Below are 22,514 nucleotides of genomic sequence, written 5' to 3' on the forward strand. Positions count from 1 at the left end.
GTTTCGTATAAAAAGTTATATTGTTAAGTCGAACATAGGGAACAGAAAGATTTTGTGGAGGACATTGCATTTAATGATTTATATTTTTTAATATTGTTCGAAATATAAATTTGACAGTTGAAAGTACTACTTAGAAACACATTCAAAAAAACGTTCACTCCAGTAAGCATTCCTTCTTGTACGTGAATGTACATTTGGATCGGTTCATTAATAAATTAATCTGTCTTATTTGTCTCATTTTTTGTTTAGATGTGTCATTTTGAGTGAAAGTACAAAATGAATGATGCAAAATGAACGAACAACAAACCTTCAGATTCGACGTTTACTTATTGATTGATATATTTTTTTAAAGAATTATCTATATTGTTTTTATAACATACTAATTTCAATCCGCAGTTTTGTCTTGTGTGGGGGCAGAGATCGGGGCAGGTGTTAAGTACCCTTATATCCTTTTCTATATGAATCGTTTGTGTAGCTAAACAACAAACAAACACATAAACAAACTCAATTTTGCATATATAATACTAGTTGTCGATCGCGACTTCGCTCACCTTTTAGGCCTAAATTGTCACATGTTAGGCAAAATAGCCTGTCAATTCTTGGAGCCCGAGTTTCCTTCATACCAAATTTCATCGAATTCGGTTTGTAATATTAGTTTAGATAAATTGAGATGTAAATGATTATTAAAGTTCAATGTATTGCACGTTTCAAATGCCGATAATATGAGTACATTTTGAAAACGGAGCGTCGTATTGTCGTGACGTCAACTGAGGCCGTGACGGCTGTCAGTACCATGAACATCGCTATCGAATTATTTATTTTTTGTATTCTATTAATTGGAACATTTTATGGAACTTTTTCACCAAAAAAAGTAGGTAATCAAAAACAATTATTGTCTTTGTAACTTTTTTTCAACAATAAACAGAATATTATTTGTCTTATTTTAAACATTATTATCATTTATACGAAGTCGTTTGATTAAGACTAACAGCTTAGTTGTTATTTAGACAATGTACGTAAAAATTCGAAATTACAACGCAGTTTGAAAAGATCCTATTTTCGTTGTGTACTAAAATTTTGAATTCCATTTTGAACTGATAATACCAAATAGTGTCGCGATGTTCAACACTCACATTTGACAAGAGTACGCTTGCTATCCTTATTAAACATCGCGTGACACGACAGATAGAGAGAGATAGAAGACATTCTGTATGCCTGTCTTTATAGACACCGACCACTCAGCACTTATTCTACCGCCAAACAACAAAATATTACTGTATTTTGGTATGATGAGTAATTCAGGCACAAGGGACCTTTAGTTCACAGTTCACAGGCATTGTCAGTTTGTAAGATATTGTAACCACATTCCATCAGGTAGACCATTGGCTTGTATACTTTGTTAAAATGAATTTCAGAAAAAAAAACATTTCTCTGACATCAAATTATTGTAATTAAGAGTGACATTATGCAATGCAAATTACATATTATGCAATATTTATGCAAGTCACATATTTATCATAATGCTTTTATCAATTAATTTCAAGTTTTAAAAGTTTACATTAAGTTCAATGTTTAAGGTAAATAAAGGATATATATTATTTTTTCATTTAAGGTTGATTATATAATAACATAAACACAAATTATATAATATAGTGAATTGAATAAATATCCAAATTAATTACTTACTAGGAGGTTTTTATTAAAAAATATTTCAACATATTACCAAACATAAAAATATAATATATTTATATAGTATTATTATGTTTATTTCAATATTGCAGGGATATATGCGTTTTTTATGACATTACTTGGCTGGATGTAAATAATACAACGTTAAAAATAACTGAAATAAATGTAAATTGATAAATTATTTCTCTGTGCAGTTAACAGCTTAAAATATATTAAGAATAGTCAGACAAATTAGAAATAGAGATCTTTTGCTAATGATTCCAATGAATTATTATTTCCAGATGCAAAATAACAGGTGTAACATGCAGCTGCGAGGCGCGAGACATCTTCTGGTGCCAGCATGTGGTGGCGCTGGCGCTTTACCGCATCCGAAACGCAGATTCTGTGCGATTACGCGTGCCAATATCAGGTAACATACATGAATTGGCTCAAAGAGTACTTTATAAATAGATGTCATTATTTTCAAAAAGTTTTATTTCAATAAATATTTACATACTAACGCTACTCAAGTGTTAGCAGCAAAAAAGTGCCTAGATTTTTTTAATACGTTGGATTTTCAATTACGGGAAAATTATGAGATGGTCCAGTGGTTAGAACGCGTGCATCATTAACCGATGATTTCGGGTTCAAACCCAGGAAAGCACCACTATATATGTATGTGTTCATAATTCATCTCGTGCTTAGTGATGAAGGAAACCATCGTGAGGAAACCTGCATCTATCTCATTTCATCGAAATTCTGCCACATGTGTATTCCACCAACCCGCATTGGAATATGTTTCAAACCCTCTCCTTAATAGGAAAGGAGGCCTTAGCCCAGCAGTGGGGAATTACAGGCTTTTACTGTATCCATTAAAAATATATATATCTTTCCTCAATTGCAATGTTTCATTCCAGAAACCCTCCTCCAAATGGACCGGCAGCAGCTCCAGAAGTTCGTGCAGTATTTAATAGCAGAACATCACACGGAAGTGCTGCCGACCGCGCAGCGCTTAGCCGACGAGGTGCTGCAGGCCAGGTCCGCTATCAACAGGATCTGTGGGGCGCCCGACCCCACGGCCGGGCCTCCGCCTGACGCGCATCACGCTTGGCACTTGGATGAGCAGCAGGTACACTACACTCAAACCACCATCACATAGCCACTTCTTTTTTCCCTCCCTTGCTTTCCTATGCCCTTTCCAAAATGTTTTGAAGCAATGTATAACATGTATCGCTTTTGTTTCCAGGTCTGCGAACAAGTCCGAGCGTATTTATTACAGGGAACTTATTATAATGCCAATAAGCAACTAAATTCACTATTTTCTAAGGTAAATATAATTGAATACTTAATGGAATAACTGTCGTAATTATTGTTTATGGTATTAAACACATATTCCCTTGTGTTTCAGGTACGAGAAATGTTACGGGCGCAAGACTCAAACGGTCCAAGAATGCTAATGTTAATGACTGAACAGTTCCTATCAGATCCCAGGTTGCTCTTATGGAGGAATCAGAATACTCCGATGACTGAGAAATGCCGGCAATTGTGGGAGCAATTAGGTGCTTTATGGGTCAGCATAGTACTAGATCCTGGCAGCAATAAACATCACAGGATGCAGTGGCGACATCTGCTGGAGAAATGGTCGGCTGTTGAAGTTTGTCCGACTGAAGACCCAGACTACAGATCGTTTCCATTGGTAAGATTATTTTTTATAACTTTGGAACATAGTTTTCATACATAAACTTTTTATAATGGTCATTTTAGTTGAATAAAAGCCTAATTATATGGATGTACTGCATTATAAGCAAATAAATTTAAAAAGTAATGGAACATAAATATTTCTCTCTCTTTTCAGTACGCGAGAGAGCGAGAAAGAAGCGAGAGGGACCGAGACAGAGATCACCGTGATAGGGACAGAGAACGACACAGGGATAGAGAAGAGAGGGACAGAGAAAGGCTGCGGGAGAGAGAGGAGAGAGATAGGTAAAGTAAAACGTGTGTACCAACCTAAGAAATTATAATGATAAGTTGGTATCAGAGTTTAATTTATGCTTTATTATTTTAGAGAAAGACATAGAGAGAGACAGAGAAGAGAAATGCATTCCCATTCAGAGAGTTCTGATGAAGAATCTAGACCTAATAAGTGAGTTAAATATTATACTTTATATACAAGTATAGTCATATATTTTCGTATTTATGCATCTATACTATTTTCTCTATCACTTAACGATATTGTTGCAGTATTGTTGACCTGCACTGTATAACATGAAATGCCAATAAAACCAGTTTAAAAACATCCCTCAGCCGACAACGCAGTGCTTTCCTAGTCTTAATTGGGTTACTAATTCTCTCATAATGTTTTAAGCTAACAAGTTAACTAAGCTAAAAATGACGAAAACGGACGTCGGTGACCAATACCAAGAGGAACAGCCAAGTTCACTGGTCATATTATAGTGGTCAATTGTGTTTACAAAAATAGGTCGAGTTCTATAATTCCATCAGAACATAATTGTTCATATCCACTTTTTAGTTGTTACATTTCATGTATGAAATATCAATATCAATCATGTATATGATAGTAACATCCTATCACTATTTTCAGCTATGAACGCGAGTACAGAAGGGCGAGTAAAAGACTTAGGCTTCACAATCAGAGGCCCGCACAGCTGACGCCGAGAACAGTGTTTCATAAGTGAGTCCTATCGAAAGAATGTTTTATGATGGCGGCAGAATTATTTAAAGAAAAGGCTATCTGCCAAGTTCATGGAACTTTAATAATAATTTTTTTTTTGATTGAGTTGTGGGGGGGAGCGGTCTTTAATTTTAGAACAGAATTTAATTCGAAATTGGAAAGCAAATTTTTAACATCTAGTTTAAAATTTTCTTTACTTCAATTAACTTCGTCAAGGACGTTTTTGAATAACTTTATAATATGTTTCATTCTTTTCAAATTGTTATTGCTATTTTATGCGATTCTAAAAGTGTGAGTAATGAATATTCTAATTTGTCATATTTATAGAGCCCTGGACGCGGTGGACATTTCATGGGAAAATGAGCATCTTAAAAATATTTTAAGCTCAGATGAATTCTGTGATCCTGAAAAACCTGATAAAGCTGGTGCTTCCACAGGCTCTACCTCACTACAGCCCTACCCTAAGTTTAATGAATTAGGACAACCCTTATGGCACGGTGAGTTTACTAATCTTAATTAAATTTCAGTTTAATCTCGAAAAGCAAATATATTTTATTTGTAATATATGTATATGCAATAATGATTTTAAAAAAATAAGGCTATACCAGTACCATAATGACAAAAATTGTAAATGTAAATTTACTTGGTGATAGAGCTTTGTGCAAGCCCGAATAACTGTCAGTTATTCTACCGCCAAATAACAGTACTCAGTATTATTGTGGTCCGGTTTGAAGCATGAGTGAGCCAGTGTAACTACAGGCACAAGGGACATAACATCTTAGTTCTCAAGGTTGGTGGCACATTGACGATGTAAGGAATAGTTAATATTTCTTACAGCGTCATTGTCTATGGGTGATAGTGACCACTTACCATCAGGTGGCCTATACCATAAACAAATTTTTTTTTTAGGAATTGAAGTTTTCAATGTATCGAATCTAATAACAATATAAGGATTCAAGGCATATCGTTTAACTATAAATATATCCCGCAGAGCACTTACCCGTAGTGGGCGCGCGCATCGAAGCGCTGCGCGCGCACGGTCGCGCGCCCGCCGCCTTGCGCCTCGCCGTCGCCGCCGCGCGCGCCATGCGCCACCGACAGGTACGCAGGCCCCTGTATTGTTATCCCTTTCTTGCCTACCACCGACAGGTCTGCAGGCTCCTATATTCCTATCCCTTTCTTGCCTACTGTTAAACGCTTACATTTGCCCCACTCATATATTAACGATGATGCACATACGATCTCGAGACCAAAGCTTGCCCATCACTTGCCTGGCAGTGAAGGAAAACTCCACCTCTCACCACCACAATCACCAGACTCTAAATTATTTATCATAAATCAAATCAAAATAAACTTAATTCAAGTAGGCTTTTATGAGCTCTTTTGAACTGTCATTTAACAATTAAGTTAAGCTACCACCGGTTCGAAAAGTAGATTGTACCGAGAAGAAACTCAGTAATTACTCTTTTTCAACATATAAAAATACAGTCATATTAGTAAATACAATTATATATGTATGTAATGTAACCTGCCTGGAAGTCAACGTATTTAATTAGTATTATTTGTTTTCATTATAATTCTTCAGTAAATAATTAAGCGTTACATTATCGATTTTGAAACAACAATTGAATACAACTCTGTCTTAATGCGACAAGATTCCCGCTTCTATTTTCTTGGGTTTAAAATATGTATAATGACTTTAAATGAATGACTACTACATTCACCGTGGTAGAGTATTACGAATAGCAACACATAATGTAATAATATCGATTTGAATTGATTTTCTCAAAGAGTTACGCGATAATATATTATGTAATATCAGGAGGTGAGCTGAGATGGCCCAGTGGTTAGAACGCGTGCATCTTAACCGATGATTGCGGGTTCAAACCCAGGCGAGCACCGCTGATTCATGTGCTTAATTTGTATTTATAATTCATCTCGTGCTCAGCGGTGAAGGAAAACATCGTGAGGAAACCTGCATCTGTCTAATTTCATCGAAATTATGCAAGACGTGTATTCCACTAACCCGCATTGGAACAGCGTGGTGGAATATGATCCAAACCTCCTCAAAGGGAGAGGAGGCCTTTAGCCCAGCAGTGGGAATTTACAGGCTGTTGTTGTATGCGATATCAGGAGGTGGCGCAGCAGCGCTGGCAGGAGGCGGGCGGTGGGGAGGCGTCCAGCAGCAGCAGCGGCGCGGGCGGCGCGGGGGGGGCGTGCGCCAGCGACTCGTGCGCCGGCCAGTGCGACCGCGCCAAGCTGTCGCTCGTGTGCGCGCACATGGACGCCGGCGCCTGCCTGCCCGCCGCCAGCACGTGCGCGCTGTCGCACTCGCAGCGCTGCATCGGCAGAGGTCACTACATTTGCTAACATCTAGTTTTCATAATATAAACCAAACTCACTTTACTATCTGTCCATATGTATGCTTACATCTTTTGAAATTACGCAACGACAAAGTGATTCGGAAGGAAGGTTTTTGTATATGATAGAGTATGAGACAACATCACATACATTACTCTGATCCCAATGTAAGTACCTGAAGCACTTGTGTTATGGAAATCAGAAGCAACGACGGTACCACAAACACCCAGACCTAAGACAACATAGAAAACTAATGGTAATCTACATCGACTCGGCCGGGAATCGAACCCGGGACCACAGAGTGGCGTACCCATGAAAACCGGTGTACATACCACTCGACCATGGAGGTCGTCAAAAGGAAGAGATAGATAAGATAGAGGAATGTATAGTAAAGAAACACTGATGATTTTAGAAGTTTCTAATCTAATGTCGTAAATAAAAAAAATCTGTAGTACATTAAGTATCAGTATTGCACCCGTGCGAAGGGAAAGCGGGTCGCTAGTAATATATATTAAAACAAACACACATACACATACAAACAATCACATGTCACCGGTAAAATAACCCAACACAAGTGCATGTTCAGTATTATCATTACGTCGTGCCGATGTATTAACCAACTGTTTTGTTCACAGACAGTAGATGCTGGACGGGTTGGACGCTGGAGGCCATCTGGTGCGTGTACGAGTGCCTGGCCGACGCGTGCCTGGCGCCGGACGACCAGCGCGCCTCGCCGCGGCTACATACATACATCGACGAGGAGCCCAACACCGGCCTGCCGCCCAGGTGACGGTCTACTCACATTATCATTTATATATTGACACCATACAACGTGCCGCTCCCATTTTTCACAGCCTAAACGAGCGATCGTTGACTTTTGCTCTTTCAATTATAACCTTCAGAGGCAAAGTTAGGCGTAGTACACAATGTTTATTACATGTGACATCGAATAAAGTAGTCTAATAATATTAAACATTTACTATATACATAGGTGCATGTCGGTCGCAATAGAATATAAATTAGACAGAACAATATTAAAGACACACTTATATATATAATTTGTTAAAGACTTTTTATGATTCATGTATATTGTGTAGTGGTGTCAAAATGCGTGTATTTCATCCTACACACCAAGCACAACATTAATTATTAATACAATTTTTTTTTGTACTGGGTAATTAATCTAAATTCTTTTACATACAGATATCAGCATGTGCCTGTAGCCGGTAGTAAAAATCCCGAGGAAACTTACCTCGCCCTCGCTCTGGAAGCCGCCCTACTCGGCCTGGGCATGCAAAGAATGTTACCCAGCGGCCTCTATGCGCAAGAGAGGTATTGTAAACAGGTATGTTTTGCATTCATTATTCTTGTACACATACATATTTAATAGTATTTAATTAGTATTCTTTGTTTTAATTATAATTCATAGTATATATAAGTATGTTTGTATTTTATAACTGTTATCAATAAATAATTAAGAGTTATTATAGATTTTGAAACCACGATTTAATCCAAATCTGATTTAATGCGAAATGATCCTTTTTCTTTCCGCTCGTTTCCTTCTGGATTTAAAATATAAAATTTTGTTAATATGAAAAAATGACTACTGAATTTACTGCTAGGTCTCCTTGGTAGAGTATTATCGATTAGCTTAGATGTAATGTACCCATGTGTCGTCGCAGGAGGAGCGTCTGATCAGCCAGCTTCAGCGCGTGGAGGGCGAGGCGGCGGGCGGCGTGTGCGCGCGCGTGTCCCGCGCGCTGCTGGCGGGCGGGCCGGCCTCGTGCCTCGGCACCAAGCTGCACCCGCGCTCGGCGCCCGCGCACACCTTCGCGCGCTTCCTCTTCCTCGCGCTGCTGCCCGCCGACCCCGACCTCGCCTACCGCGTCGGCCTCCGGGCGATGAGGTACGTTTGCTCACACACCGGGGGATACATTCATTACATGGTCTTCTTCCGCTCCGTTTCCAGTAACGACAAAATGAGGAGTCAGCTCTTTGTCATTGGTTATAGAACAAAAAATCAATTAAAAGAAAAAAAATCGACGTCCCAAGAACAAAATCGTATCTGCGAAATTCCTACTTTACAGTGTGATGGCTTAAAGTTTTGTAAAACTATGTTTTTCATATACGGTATTTCATATACGGCATTGTTCTACTGGTTATCTCAAAAGATAAACACTTAATTTAAAAGAAAAACACACTACCGTGTAGTTAATGTTATACAGGTTAATAATTAACAATAAAGTCGATTTTGTCTTATTTTTCCATAAGATTTTGTTCTTGGGACCCGTCGAAATATATCTATCTATTTAATGCCATGATATTGTCTGAAATTTGTTTATATGATTGGTTCTACTGGACTTGTGTGGTCGTGTGCAATGGTCGAGTAAGAGGTGCGCGTGCGCAGGCTGCCGATGGTGGAGGAGGCGTACGCGCTGGACGGCGGCGGCGCGGCGGCGGGCGGCGCGGGCGCGTGGCACACGCTGCAGCACGCAGAGCAGCAGCAGGCCGCGCTCGCCAGCGCACTGCTCGGTGAGACCTCCATACATTACCAGACACACCTCAATTGCACAATACGCTATGGGTCTCCTGTTATAACAGCCTGAAAAAGTCCCACTGCTAGGACATTTGGAGACAGAATTTCATTGAAATTAGACACGTGCAGATTACCTTACTATGTTTTGCTTCACCTCCATCAATCACAAGTTAAGCACATCAATGGATTCACGGATCCCAGACACACCTTAATTGCCTAATTGGCTATGGGTCTCCTGTAGTAATGGTCTGAGAAAGTCCCACTGCTAAGACATTTGGAGACAGAATCTCATTGAAATTAAACACGTGCAGATTACTTTACTATGTTTTCCTTCACCGAGCACGAGCTGAATATCAAATACAAGTTAAGCACGAATCGGATCGCCTAGCGATGTAAAGCAGTCGCAGGTTTCATCCTTATACCTTGATCCGTTGTCATTCTTAGCTACACATTTAGTTCAATTGGAGGAGTAGGTAGGAATTTCAGTAATTCCTTACAAATGGGATGTAACTATACTTTTTGGGATATAGTTACCAGCATATATGATAGTGACTCTGTAATGACGCTCGGTGTCGCTGCAGGCGCGGCTCGCGGCACGCCGGCGCGTCTGCGTGCAGCGCTGGCAGCGGCGCAGCGGCACGTGCGCTCGGCGGCGCAGCTGTTCCGCCTGGCTCAGGACGCGCTGCGCCACGCCGCGCCGCCCGACGCCCCTCACCACCACCGGGACCTCCTCGCCGCCGCCTTCGAACTCGGCCTCCAGGTATGCACTTTATACAGGCAGTGGCGTAACTATCGTAGGGCCTGGCGGTGCAGTGCACCAGGGCCCCGAAGTTCAGGGGGCCCTCTAAACTAAACCTGCGTCCCTGCGCGCAAGATTTCTTATTTGGTATCTATAATTTTAAAGGGTAATTATTAGCAAAGAGGGAAGGGAAAGAGGTGGTGAGGGCCCGATTCTTTTTCTATGCACCGTGGACCTTCCTGACCTATCTACGCCACTGTATACAGGGTGACTGGTGAATTACTCATTTAAATAAAACTAATTATAACGGATGAATCGCGTATGTTAATTATTTTTAAACATCCTAGGTAGACTGACCTACCTACCCGTGACCACGAACACTGCAAAGTGCTCGAAACGTCGGGATGTTTAAAAATAATTAATATACGCGATTCATCCGTTATAATTAGTTTTATTTAAATGTGTAATAATCGCGAAAATTTAAGACAACATTATGGTGAATTACTATCGATACTTGAGGACGTGATATTTGACGATCATATATTCTAGTTGACTTGGGAATGAGATGATCGCCTCCAGGCTATTTTAAATAACAGGAATATGTTTATTATTGTAAATTATAAATTGACAGTATAAAAAAAAAAAAAATATCCCGCTGAGTTTCTCTCGCCGGTTCTTCTCAGGTCTGAGGTATTATATTCCGAACCGGTGGTAGATTATCGACAGTCAATAAGAAAGTGTAAACACTTCTATTTTGAATAAAGGTTTTTGACTTTGACTTTTGACTTTGACAAAATAAAAATTAATATAACATATATATTAATAAACTTCTAAGTAAAGTTAACCAAAAGTTATGTAATTAATTACGCATCGTGTGAACACCCTAAATGCGTTATCCAAACGCCGCACGCCGGCGCGTGTTAACAGGGTAGCAGTCTACCTTAGATAAACATCCTGTATAAACAGCCATTGGTACTTAACCAACGCCTGTTTCCTTACTATAATCTGCCGGCAAATAAAGTTTCCCTTTCTTACCTTCAAATAATTTGTTTTGAAATTATAGACAAATATTTAATTCATTCATTCATTCATTCATTCATTCATTCATTGATCAGGTCCTCCGTATGACTCTATCGGCTGTGAACTGGCGAAGACGCGAGATGGTACGGTGGCTCGTCACGTGCGCCACGGAGCTAGGGCTCGACGCGCTGCTCTCCATCATGCAGAACTGGTGAGTGAATACTTCCAACTGTGTTGACTACAATGATGTCATGATTATTAGTAGTAGTTTTAGGCATAATTAAGTAGAACTACGCGGTGAGTGTCATATATCCCGGCTAAAATATATTTTGTTAAACAAATCCACCCACTGTGCACTTAGCATTTACATCCATGCTATACGTTTGGTGGTGGTGAACTTACCCTGTAAACTATAACTTACTTCCTAAAGTGACTTAGAAAAAAAGCCGAGAGATCATAACAATATCGATTGCGTTATTTCATGCAAGTGATACGCCTAATACTCTTATCGCGACAACCGTATATTAATATTTCGACTGTAACATAACAAAAAAATGTAAAGCTACCGGAGATATATAGGGTGTATAATTACAATTTCCATCGCAGGTACGAGTTATTCACTCCGACGGAGGCGACGGGCCCCGTGGCCGCGGCCGCCATGTCGCACGCCACGGCCCTCCGGCTCGGGCTCAGCTTTGAGCAGCAGGAAAAGCTCAGCGCATGCGCACGCACGCTAGCCTTACAATGCGCCGCCAAGGTAACTACAGTTCTGACTCATTTTACTCAAGGACTATACTTTTTTAAATAAAACTAATTATAACGGATGAATCGCGTTTATTAATTATTTTTAAACATCCCGTCGTTTCGAGCACTTTGCAGTGTTCGTGGTCACGGGTAGACTGATAGTCTATTGCGATTCATCCGTTATAAATAGTTTTATTTAAATGTGTAATAATCGCGAAAATTTAAGACGACTATACTTTTTCCTATCTGTGTTTTCTTATGCTCCCTCTATAAATATTTAAAAAATAATATAGAGAAACTTTCTCCTGTAAGAGAATAAATAAATGATGGCGTGACGTCCTTCCTATCTGTGTTCTCTTATGCTCTCTATATAAATATTTAATGTGGAGAAACCTTCTCATGTAAGAGAATAAATAAATGATGTGGTGACGTATGCAGGACCCGCCCGGGTGCGCGCTGAGCGCGCTGTCGGTGTGCGAGGGCTCGGCGGGCGCGTTCGAGGCGGCGTGCGCGGCCGTGGGCGGCGCGGCGGCGCGCGGCGCGCTGGCGTCCAGCCAGCTGTTCGCCGTGGCGCGCTACATGGAGCAGCGCGGCCAGCCCGCGCGCGCCATGCGCCTCGCCACGCTCGCCATGCGCAACCTGCACCTGCACTACAACCAGGACAGCCACCCCGCCATCGCCGACATCCACTGGGCCGTCGCGCTCGCGCACTCGCTGGGCCGCGCCGAGCTGCAGGCCATGCTGCCGCTCCTCGTCAAGAATGTGCAGTGTGCGCCCGTACTGGTGAGCAACATTCTTCACTGTTGAACTATTTTGTTTTCACAATGTATAAACCTCTCTGTGTACTTATTAAACGTAAACTATACTGCGTGGAAGAACCACGTAATATAGTGTACGTTTAAATATAGGTTACGTTTAGTCCCTTGGCCAGTCAAAATAGGATTCCTAAAAAATCTAAAAAGATCCTTCTTGACACACAATATCTGATCTGGTATCGCTAGTCGAATTTAATAAAATAATCACTCAACCGTTCACCCGAGTCTGACTGTCAATAAATGCGAACGGCACCGCATCGGCGTATCGGGCGTATCGCTCTCTCGCTCTAACCGTCCGCCACCCGTGCAGTCGGACGTGCTGCGGCGCTGCTGCGTGGCGGCGGCGGGCTGCTCGCGCGCGCGGCCGCCCCCCCCGCGCCCGCCCACGCCGCTGCGCCCGCTGCTCGAGGCCGCGCTGCGCGCCTACGCCTCCACCACGCACGCGCGCCTCGCGCATATCTCCCCGCGACACTACGCCGACTTCGTCGACTTCCTTGGTAAGGCCGTGCTGCTTCACTCTTCATTTTATCATCAATTCCTTGCACTCACGTAAAACTTATAGTACGACACAACTTAGATGTCGCATCGGCAAAAGTCGTAAAACCGATCACATCCGAATTAAGTACGCTATCCCAAATTATCAATATTTATTTTTCATGCGAATATGATCTTTGCACAAACGTAATAACTTTTAATATCATGTGACCTAATATATTCGTCAATTTGACGCGTCGATTAACATGACTTGCTTTCTCTGACGCGTGAATCTATAGCGACGAATAGCGTCGAATGGCGCGATAGGGAGCTATTTCTATTGGTTGTGTAAATCGGCAGTAATCGGTTTTATTTTCATTGCATTTCATTTTCCGATGCTACATCTAAGTTGTGTCGTACTATACTTTACTTCTCAGAACTACTAACAATGAATACGACGAAAATGAACTTACGTACATATATATCGTATATATCGATTTCTGTAATTAAAATAAAATCTGAACAGATCTTAGTAAAATATTTTAATATTTTTTATTATGAGTTGTTTTATATTTTTTCCAGGTAAAGCTCGAGACACATTTGCGCTGGCGCACGATGGTCCCCATCAGTTCGCTGCTCTGTTACAAGAAATAAAGTTAAAATATAAAGGCAAAAAGAAACTAATGTTCCTTGTCAAAGAGAGGTTCGGCTGAGAGTGTAGCAGATATTTATCTCTTGAAATTAATGTCGCAGTAAGTGAAAAGTACTACCTAACTGTAATGACACTACATGCATGGCCAGAAAGTTGTTGACTTTATTTAAAATTGACTTTTATTTTATAAATTTCGTGCAATAGATGGCCACGTATTGTATATTTTTATAACTATATCCATTCGAATAAAAGACATTTATCGTATTCGTAAGATTTAATATATAATATGAATCACGGCTGAACGCCATTACCTCATCGAAGTTCGCACGAGCGTTCGTGTACTCAATTTGTACCAAACCAGTCTTTTCTAAAGTATTATTTTTATGTAACCTAGATTATAAAATACCTCTTAGATGTCGCATTAATGTAAGTAGTTAACATTGTAATGATCTCAATGATTCCATTGTGTATATAGATATAGTGTGTAAATATAAAACGAGTTAAGTCTAGATTATTAGTTCGTTGGAAAATGTTAGATATATTTTAAATAGGCGATGAATCATGCGAGCGCTGAAAATTGTAAATGATAATAATATCGAGATGCATATTTCTAAACGTCTTATCTAACAGCGCTCGTGCGATGAGATATATGAATAAACGCCGTGAGTATAGCGTCCAATAGCAGTGGAATCAATAATTATTGAAATGACACCACACCAAAGAAATATAATGTAAGCGATTCCTTGAGCGTGGAATGAGCGATGCCATCTTTCTTTCAGTATTCTTGAGTATTCATATATATAGGTGTTCGTTTTTTTTAAAACATTAAGCTGTCCATTTCATATTTTTCTGTTATGCCGCCATCTTGGTTTTTGTTACGGCCATTTTGTTTAAATTTTTTTTTGTATAGTTATGCTGCATTTTATTTGTATTATATTCTTTCCCTCTATATTATACACAATTTCTATGTTAGAGTAGATGTAAAGATTAAAAAAGAAGTGCATTTATAAAGGTAGAAATGTTTAATATTTAAAGATAGACGTGACATTGGATAGTGTTCAGAAATTAGGATCAATTGATTATGATAGTATATAAGCTACGAGGGACTTTTGTACTTTTTGTGGTGTGTACTAGGGTTGTGCAAAGTAGCTATTTTTGTTATTTTTTTTTGTTGCTAAACTAAACTATCATAGTTCTTTTTAATTGAGCAAAACTTACCAATGCAATAAATGATTTTGCGAATCTAAATTATTATTATTCTTTATATATATTTTTAAAATTTTATGACATCGAATATTAAGTGAGTTTTGCCAACCCTATAATGTGTCAAATCCGTTAAAGTTATAAAATCAACAGAGCGAAAGATTTTCTCTAACATATATTTAATTTTTATTAAACTCTTGATGTAAGTAATGTAAACAATCAAGTTTAAACCAAGATTATAACATGACAAAATTAAAAATGAGAGCAATTTTTTATCCAATAGCTATTAAAAGGCGACTTTTTAATTGCTTCTGCATTTTGTTTTTAATTAAATTAATTTTTAATTTAATTAAACTTGAATTCTGATATGTTTACACTATTTACAAACAAGATTTAAAAAGATAATTATATATTTGAGATTCCTTGTAAAGAGTAAGGGGTAAATTGCTTTTAATAAAAATGCAGACTGAAGTTGTTTTACTAGTTTATGATCCTTTCTGTAATGTAATACAAAATAGAGAAATATTTTGTAAATTTTACTTACAATTGCAGCTTACAATATTAAACAAATATAACTTTAAAATTCAATGAGCAATAATTTAGTAGCCTTTAGCCGGTCTGCTTATGTTTGTATAAAATTAAATTCTGCAAGTAATGTCATTTACAAAATCAAGCTATATAATTACAGCCTTTAATTCCATTTTATCAATTAAAATCATATGCAATTATAATATTTTCATATCTTTGCTGATTAAAAAATTTGTAATATTGTATTTTATGCCAATTTAACTAGCGTGATTCTGTAATGTACATAAAAAATTATAAATCTCCTACATAAATTAATGTAAGTAATAAGTGCTGACTTGCCAAATTGCAACTTCAAGCAAATAAATGTTGACCGCAAGTGCCTTCAGGCGAGTCCAAATTATTTCCAGACCGGCTTTTCTTTGTGATTGTACATTACATTGTTTTTGATCTATTTGTACTGCATTTGTCGATTATTATCATTTGAAATTGTGTTTTACGTAAAACGTAGACACCCTTCAGTGTTGACTAAGAAGGTGATAATTTCAATAAAAATTATTAAAATCATCTTTTGTTTCATTTATTGTATCTGTAGAATTTTTTATATTATTAATAAAAAAAAAAAAAAAAACATCATCAGTGTTACTTAAAGGCCAATCTCTGACGTAACTATAACAAACCTATATCCTGTTAACGCGTCGTTTAATAAAATATATACTTTGTAGAACTTGTATGTCTGTCATTCGTGCGTTTAAAGAATATATTGCACCACATTTGTAGTGAATGCCGTTATCAGCTATTATAAATGTTTTTTTTAATAAACACTAATGATTATTAAGAATGTAGATAATACCAAAAATATAGACACACAAGATGTTATTTTTCCAAAACAATTTGAATCATATGTAATATAAATGATTTTAAAATTTTCTGATCATCAAGCTTCATACAAAGTCTTCACACTTTATAATATCAATAACATGGAAATGGGAACAATAAAAAGCTATATAAAACCCCCTGCAAAGCAGAAGAACGGTTCATAAACATAAAATATATATACTTATATATGTTATATACAAAAATAATATATCATATGAGGCTAATTTTTAATCAGGTTAATTTAATTGCAACAATCCACGAAATTTTTTGAATAAATAACTCACTGTCAATTAAATGCAAAGTCAATGTCAAATGCCAATAATAATTGTCAATTGAAATGTCATTCAGCTGACAGTCAAAATCGGTGTTTTGCGAAGTTATCAAATACAACAATCAAAACAAGCTAGGTACATCATCAAAAATACGTCTTTTTAGGATTTAAACTATTGACAAAACAAGCCATGTACCGTCAGGTAAATAATGATAATTCCTTTATTTATATATTCAATTATTTAATAAATCAAATTATTTATATTTATGGCAGTGGCATATTTAGATATTTAACATAAAGAGTATATTTAATATTTGTTGTACGACTGATGACTGATTTAATAATTAATTGAAAACAAACAAAACTAATATTACTATAGTTGCCTGGTGACAGACTGGAAAGAGCTGGGTGTCTTCGAGTCTTGGGAGTCACCTACTGTTGTCCAAGTTCAAAAATAAAATCCCACAAACAAAGATATATGAACAGGTATTGTACAAAATATTAATATAAAAATATTGTAATAAGTACATACAAGATCTTCTTAGAATTTTAATTGCTATAATTGTTATAGTTAATATAAGATTACAAGGTGGTATGGTTTTGTACTAACCCATCCGGGGAGGTATCACCGGCTCTATTTTGGAATATATATTTGTTAACAATCTATATAAAAAAGTAATGTTTTAATTGCATCATTATATGTTTTATTTTGCTTAAAAACATAATGTACAAAGAGAATTGAAATAGATAACATAAATTTATTTAAAATCTCTTATAAAAATGCAGCCCAATATTTATTTAGCTAGTTTATAATTGATTAAAAGATAAAATATATATGTGTTCCAAGAAGGCTAAAATACTTAATGATTTACAGATTGAAAAAGTCTTAAGAGACACAGGGCAATGTAAAACAGAAAGTAAAATATTTTACACAAATCGTAATAATTTAAATGAATTGATAGATGTGCAAGATGCTGTTGAGCTAGACAATAAGACCAGAGAAAATATTATGAAAGATATATCATCGGTAAAGTATGCTTTTATAAATAATAATATAAATTGTAGGATGATTTATTTTATTTAATTTTTTTTTGTTTACAGATTTCAAATAATGTTAATTTTAAAGACTTTACTAATCAATTATTGAAGCCTGAAAATAAATTTATTTTAACTAATATCAGTACTTATAAGGTAAGTAATATAATAATACCTTTGTTAAATAGACAATAATAAAAAACTAATTGCTTTTTTTTATATTTGTATTATGTATTTATTTTATCATTTCAGAATAAGTGGAACAGAAGTGATAATCTAAGAGGTTCTATTATGAAAGTATATAATTCCTTTAATTATACAGAAGATATCAAGTATGAAGCTAGGGTAAACATTATTATTTATAAATGCATATTTAAATGACAGTTTTCTCAAACTAGGTCATTGATCAATATGTCGTTTGATTGATGTGTTACTGACTATAAAATTAGTGACTTTGGGCATATTTTTAATTTAATAAAAAAGTTATTGTTGTACCCAAAGTTACTCCTTATTACAACAGTTTTCTGCCTATGATTGTCCCGTCAAAATCGCCCCAGCTGTACCAGAGATTAGCCAGAACAAACAGACAGACAAACAAATTTTAAAAAAAATGCTATTTTGGTATAAGTACCATGTGTGCATTTAGTAAAATGAGGTTATTAATATTACAAATAAACACTCCAATTTATTATATGTATGTGTCACCATAAGACTACCAACATTGTTAGATTACAATCCATCTTGTGAGATTGTAAACTGTCAAAAGATTGTGAATGTTTATACAATTTTAAGTAAAACACATACATTTTCGATCATAATTTAGTAATTAATAAGTTAAGTAATTACTTTAAACACGGGCAAATTATATCAGATATACACATATATATATACATTAACACGCAATTTAGGTATATATTATTATTTATGTTAATTTTTTATTCATTTTTAGCTTTTAGAATTACCAATGCCGAACGATTTTAAACTAGTCGTAATAACACCAAACGAAGTAGATGTGATATGCAATCTATTTAATAAATTAACAAGTTACGGTTTGACAGCGGCCATTGGCAGCATACAACCACTATTTACTTCTATCTGTGAACTGAAAGCACCTCATATAAAATTTTCTTCTATCTGTGATACATTGCAGGTAAGTTTTGGGGTATTTTCCTTCTTATAGATCTATTTATGCACATAGCCTTACTACAGTGATTACCTCGTATTTTAAGAGATTTTCGATATTAAAGACTAACTGTGATGGTTATACAGCCAAGTTATATTGATATACATAGACCCCCCGATGGTAATAAGGGATTAGCAACACTACTGCTTTCATGTATGATTTGTCAAAAATACTATTTGGTTAGATAATACTTTCAATGTATTGAATTAACCCAAAATTTTCGGGGTTAATTCTTACAATCAATATGAATACATATTCGTACAAACACAAGTAAACCATATATGATCAACTATTTGTCGCACATGGCCTCGCTCGGGTTTTAGGGTAAAGTCTTCAGGTTTTAGCCATAAAAACAATATCCTATGGCTTTCCTTGCAGTTCAGACAGACAGACACAGAGTTAATTTCACATTTATAATTATAGTGTAGATATTTTCCGGTAATAAAAGTGCCTGTAAAGTCACGTTAACAGGCCTAATTATAGTACGACACAAATTAGATGTAGCATCGGAAAATGCAATGGAATGACAATAAAACCGATTACTGCCGATTTACACAACCACTAGAAATAGCTCCCTATCGCGCCATTCGACGCTATTCGTCGCTATGGATCCTCGCGTCAGAGAAAGCAAGTACACGTACATCGACGTGTTAAATTGACGAATATATTAGGTCATATGATATTACAAGTTATTACGTTTGTACAAAGATCATATTAGCATGAGAAATAAATATTGATAATTTTGGATAGCGTACTTAATTCGGATGTGATCGGTTTTACGAATTTTGCCGATGCTACATCTATGTTGTGTCGTACTCTACCTATCGCTTTGTACTTATTATCGTAATTATTTTCAGCACATCACTAATATTGACTACAATTTAGCGAAAGCCGAATATGGAAATGTGATAATCGATGAACAAGGAGTTTCAATCAAAGTTTGTACTTGTAAGTAATTGTATTTTTCGAATATAATGTCTTTTTTTGTGAGTTTTACCGATTTACCACGGGATTGAACGGTCAAATAATAATAAAATATTAATTTGTAAATCTATTTTAAAACATTACGATAGCGCATTGTCGTCCTTTGCAATTTTTTTTAAGTACTTAGATAATCTTTAGTAGATCATCAAATTAAATATATTTAATGTTTTCTACATATTTGACTTCTTTTGTAGTATTACACTTTTTTAAAGATTGTCAAAATTCTAGTTCGAAAAGAAATATCTCAGACCTGACCAATTTTTTTAGAAATGTTTTGAATAAATTGGGTGATGATTATACGAAATGTTAAAATGAACTCTGTTTTGTAAAATTGATTTCAAATAACTGTCATATTACTTTTTCCGTTTTATATTTTCAGATATGTTTCCCTCTCAAACACGGCCAAGAGAATGTTCGAAAATGGAATTTAACAATTTGACAAACACATTCTTTTTCGGACTGATATTCAAAGACACGCCTATTTTTATCGGACAGTACGTAAATGTACCCAAAACTTAAACAATAAAACACTATTAATAAATATGCCTTTTATTAACCGCGACATGGCTTTGTTTTTTTATTAGACCGTAATTTATCGTCATAATTGGCTTCGTGCTCTCCCTGGTCACGATGGTTATCTGTGTTCCTCTCAGGGTTGCGATTTTCTTTGGAATTATGACGTGGTTGATCATTTTTTACCTGTGGAAAATTAACAAATTTTAAGTAGTATGGAAATCATTAACAGTGTGTCATAGGAATCTTCATCCAAAGATGTAAGAAAGGTTACATTATTGCTTTAATTATATTATGCTACTATTTAACTTACTTATACACATACACATAGTATAAAACAAAATCGCTTACCGCTGTTATCCCTATATATGCTTGGATCTTTTAAATTACGCAAAGAATTTTAATGCGGTTTTTTTAATAAAGAAGAAAGGTTTTTGTATATAATGCCTGAACAATATAGTAAAGAAACAGTGATCAATTTAGAAGTTAGAAGTAATGTGATGCCGTAAATAAATAAATTCTGTTTTCTGAAGCCGGAACGGGTAGCTAATTAACAATAACTTGAAAACCGCTCCTTTTGTAGGTGGCTGCTGCTTTTTTCAGTACGACGTTGCTTACTCGAACTCTAGTAACGGCATTTATACCTACTTCATACATCTTTATAGTCAAATAGACTTCTTACATTTTTTTCTCCATTATCGTCGTATAATTCGTCATAGCCCAAAATTATTGGAGGAAGTATTATGAGGCCGGCTTGTCGGTGATCTGACATAATCTGTTATTTGAGAAAAAAAATTAGTAGCAAACGTATTTATGATGAAAATCCCAGGATATCTTAAGGTACGATCTAATTGACATGTAGACAGAATTCCTCTATCTAAACAAGATGTTCCATTTCTTAACCAGAACGAATAAATAAACGAATTAAATAAAATATAGTCACCAACATCTTAATACAGTTATAAAATTTACTTACAAAAATAACATCAACTTGCAAAACTAGAAAAATCAGCAATAACATTGTTAAATAAAACGAAACATAAAAATAGATTTTATAATGCTATAAAATTGATTTGCCCATATTTTCTTATTAGATTCTATAAATCTAAACAGTTCATAATATATGGTGTTTAGTTTCGAAGCCTATTTGATTTTTGTACTCTGTATATCTGTCGAAATAAAATATAATCTTATAAATAAATTTTTAAGAATTTCGGATACTGAAACATCTATTTTAGCGCCAAACTAAACTTCCAGTCATTGTCACAAAATGTAAAAAAAATGTAATCAGAATTTGACAGGTTTTTTTTTAAATAATTAGACGTGTTTGTGTTTTGAGTCTTATCATTGATATTGAATTATTTTATGATACGTATCATTGAAAAGCGTACTGCAGCACAAATGACCAAGCAAGCAATATGATTAACGTTTAAAATACTTCATTTAATAGTTATGCTTCTCTCATTATTATACACATTTCACGTTTGCATAATAAGTCCCACCAAATATCGCTAAGACAATAAAAAATCATCATCATTACATAGTATAAAACAAAGTCACTTCCTGCTGTCTGTGTGACTTTGTATTTTTTAAATGTTGAAAAACAGGAACTACTGAGGTTCTTGCTGGTTCTACTCGGTAGAATCTACTTTCCGAAACGGTGGTAGTTTCGGAAAGTAGATTCTACCGAGTAGAACCAGCAAGAAACTCAGTAGTTCCTGTTCATTGTTAATTGACGATTCAAAAGTGCTTATAAAAGCCCACTTGAATAAAGTTTATTTTGATTTTGTACCTATGTATACTTAGATCTTTAAAATTACGCAACAGACTTTGAAACGGTTTTTTTAGTAGATAGATTGATTCAAAAGCAAGGTTTATGTTTAATACACACACAATATAGTAAATAATATGTAACGCCACGCTATATGCAAAGCCGAGTCGAGTAGAACCAAGCCAGCCAAGCTAAAGCTAAAGCCAAAGCCAAAGCCAAAGTCAAAGCCAAAGCCAAAGCCAATGCCAATGCCAAAGCCAAAGCCAAAGCCAAAGCCAAAGCCAAGCCAAGCCAAGCCAAAACCAAAGCCAAAGTTATGCCACGACTATTATCGACGTCACATCCGATTATACATTGAGGGGATTGAATACCCGAACCATTCCTTACGGAATGTCATTCGCTAGTTTATGCTACGGAGCCTGTTGCCGATGACAACTGTAGTAACAGAA

General features: G+C 36.3%; 2 protein-coding genes across 2 annotated transcripts in view; both read left to right on the forward strand.

Moving 5' to 3' along the window:
* Positions 1 to 14,323, forward strand: part of LOC124537207 (zinc finger SWIM domain-containing protein 4-like) — a 73,542-nt gene extending 59,219 nt beyond the window's left edge. Inside the window, exons 3-22 of the mRNA XM_047113960.1 lie at positions 1,971 to 2,098; positions 2,586 to 2,797; positions 2,915 to 2,995; positions 3,077 to 3,364; positions 3,524 to 3,651; positions 3,734 to 3,811; positions 4,271 to 4,360; positions 4,688 to 4,857; positions 5,352 to 5,461; positions 6,494 to 6,713; positions 7,357 to 7,507; positions 7,925 to 8,066; positions 8,404 to 8,627; positions 9,129 to 9,253; positions 9,839 to 10,017; positions 11,112 to 11,227; positions 11,623 to 11,773; positions 12,199 to 12,543; positions 12,886 to 13,072; positions 13,632 to 14,323. Coding sequence (XP_046969916.1) covers positions 1,971 to 2,098; positions 2,586 to 2,797; positions 2,915 to 2,995; positions 3,077 to 3,364; positions 3,524 to 3,651; positions 3,734 to 3,811; positions 4,271 to 4,360; positions 4,688 to 4,857; positions 5,352 to 5,461; positions 6,494 to 6,713; positions 7,357 to 7,507; positions 7,925 to 8,066; positions 8,404 to 8,627; positions 9,129 to 9,253; positions 9,839 to 10,017; positions 11,112 to 11,227; positions 11,623 to 11,773; positions 12,199 to 12,543; positions 12,886 to 13,072; positions 13,632 to 13,762 — 3,256 coding nt within the window. The 3' untranslated portion in view covers positions 13,763 to 14,323. The remainder of the gene's footprint in view (positions 1 to 1,970; positions 2,099 to 2,585; positions 2,798 to 2,914; positions 2,996 to 3,076; positions 3,365 to 3,523; positions 3,652 to 3,733; positions 3,812 to 4,270; positions 4,361 to 4,687; positions 4,858 to 5,351; positions 5,462 to 6,493; positions 6,714 to 7,356; positions 7,508 to 7,924; positions 8,067 to 8,403; positions 8,628 to 9,128; positions 9,254 to 9,838; positions 10,018 to 11,111; positions 11,228 to 11,622; positions 11,774 to 12,198; positions 12,544 to 12,885; positions 13,073 to 13,631) is intronic.
* A 2,345-nt stretch (positions 14,324 to 16,668) lies between these two features.
* LOC124537345 (serpin B4-like) lies at positions 16,669 to 20,320 on the forward strand. The gene is made up of 8 exons (XM_047114171.1): positions 16,669 to 16,781; positions 16,973 to 17,065; positions 17,454 to 17,606; positions 17,681 to 17,770; positions 17,867 to 17,959; positions 18,564 to 18,764; positions 19,655 to 19,745; positions 20,161 to 20,320. Exons 1-8 carry the CDS (start codon positions 16,770 to 16,772, stop codon positions 20,298 to 20,300), a joined length of 873 nt encoding a protein of 290 aa, XP_046970127.1. The 5' UTR covers positions 16,669 to 16,769; the 3' UTR covers positions 20,301 to 20,320.
* The last annotated feature ends 2,194 nt before the right edge of the window (positions 20,321 to 22,514 follow it).

The sequence above is a fragment of the Vanessa cardui genome, chromosome 18, assembly GCF_905220365.1.
Source record: "Vanessa cardui chromosome 18, ilVanCard2.1, whole genome shotgun sequence".
In the NCBI taxonomy this organism is placed as follows: Eukaryota; Metazoa; Arthropoda; class Insecta; order Lepidoptera; family Nymphalidae; genus Vanessa; species Vanessa cardui.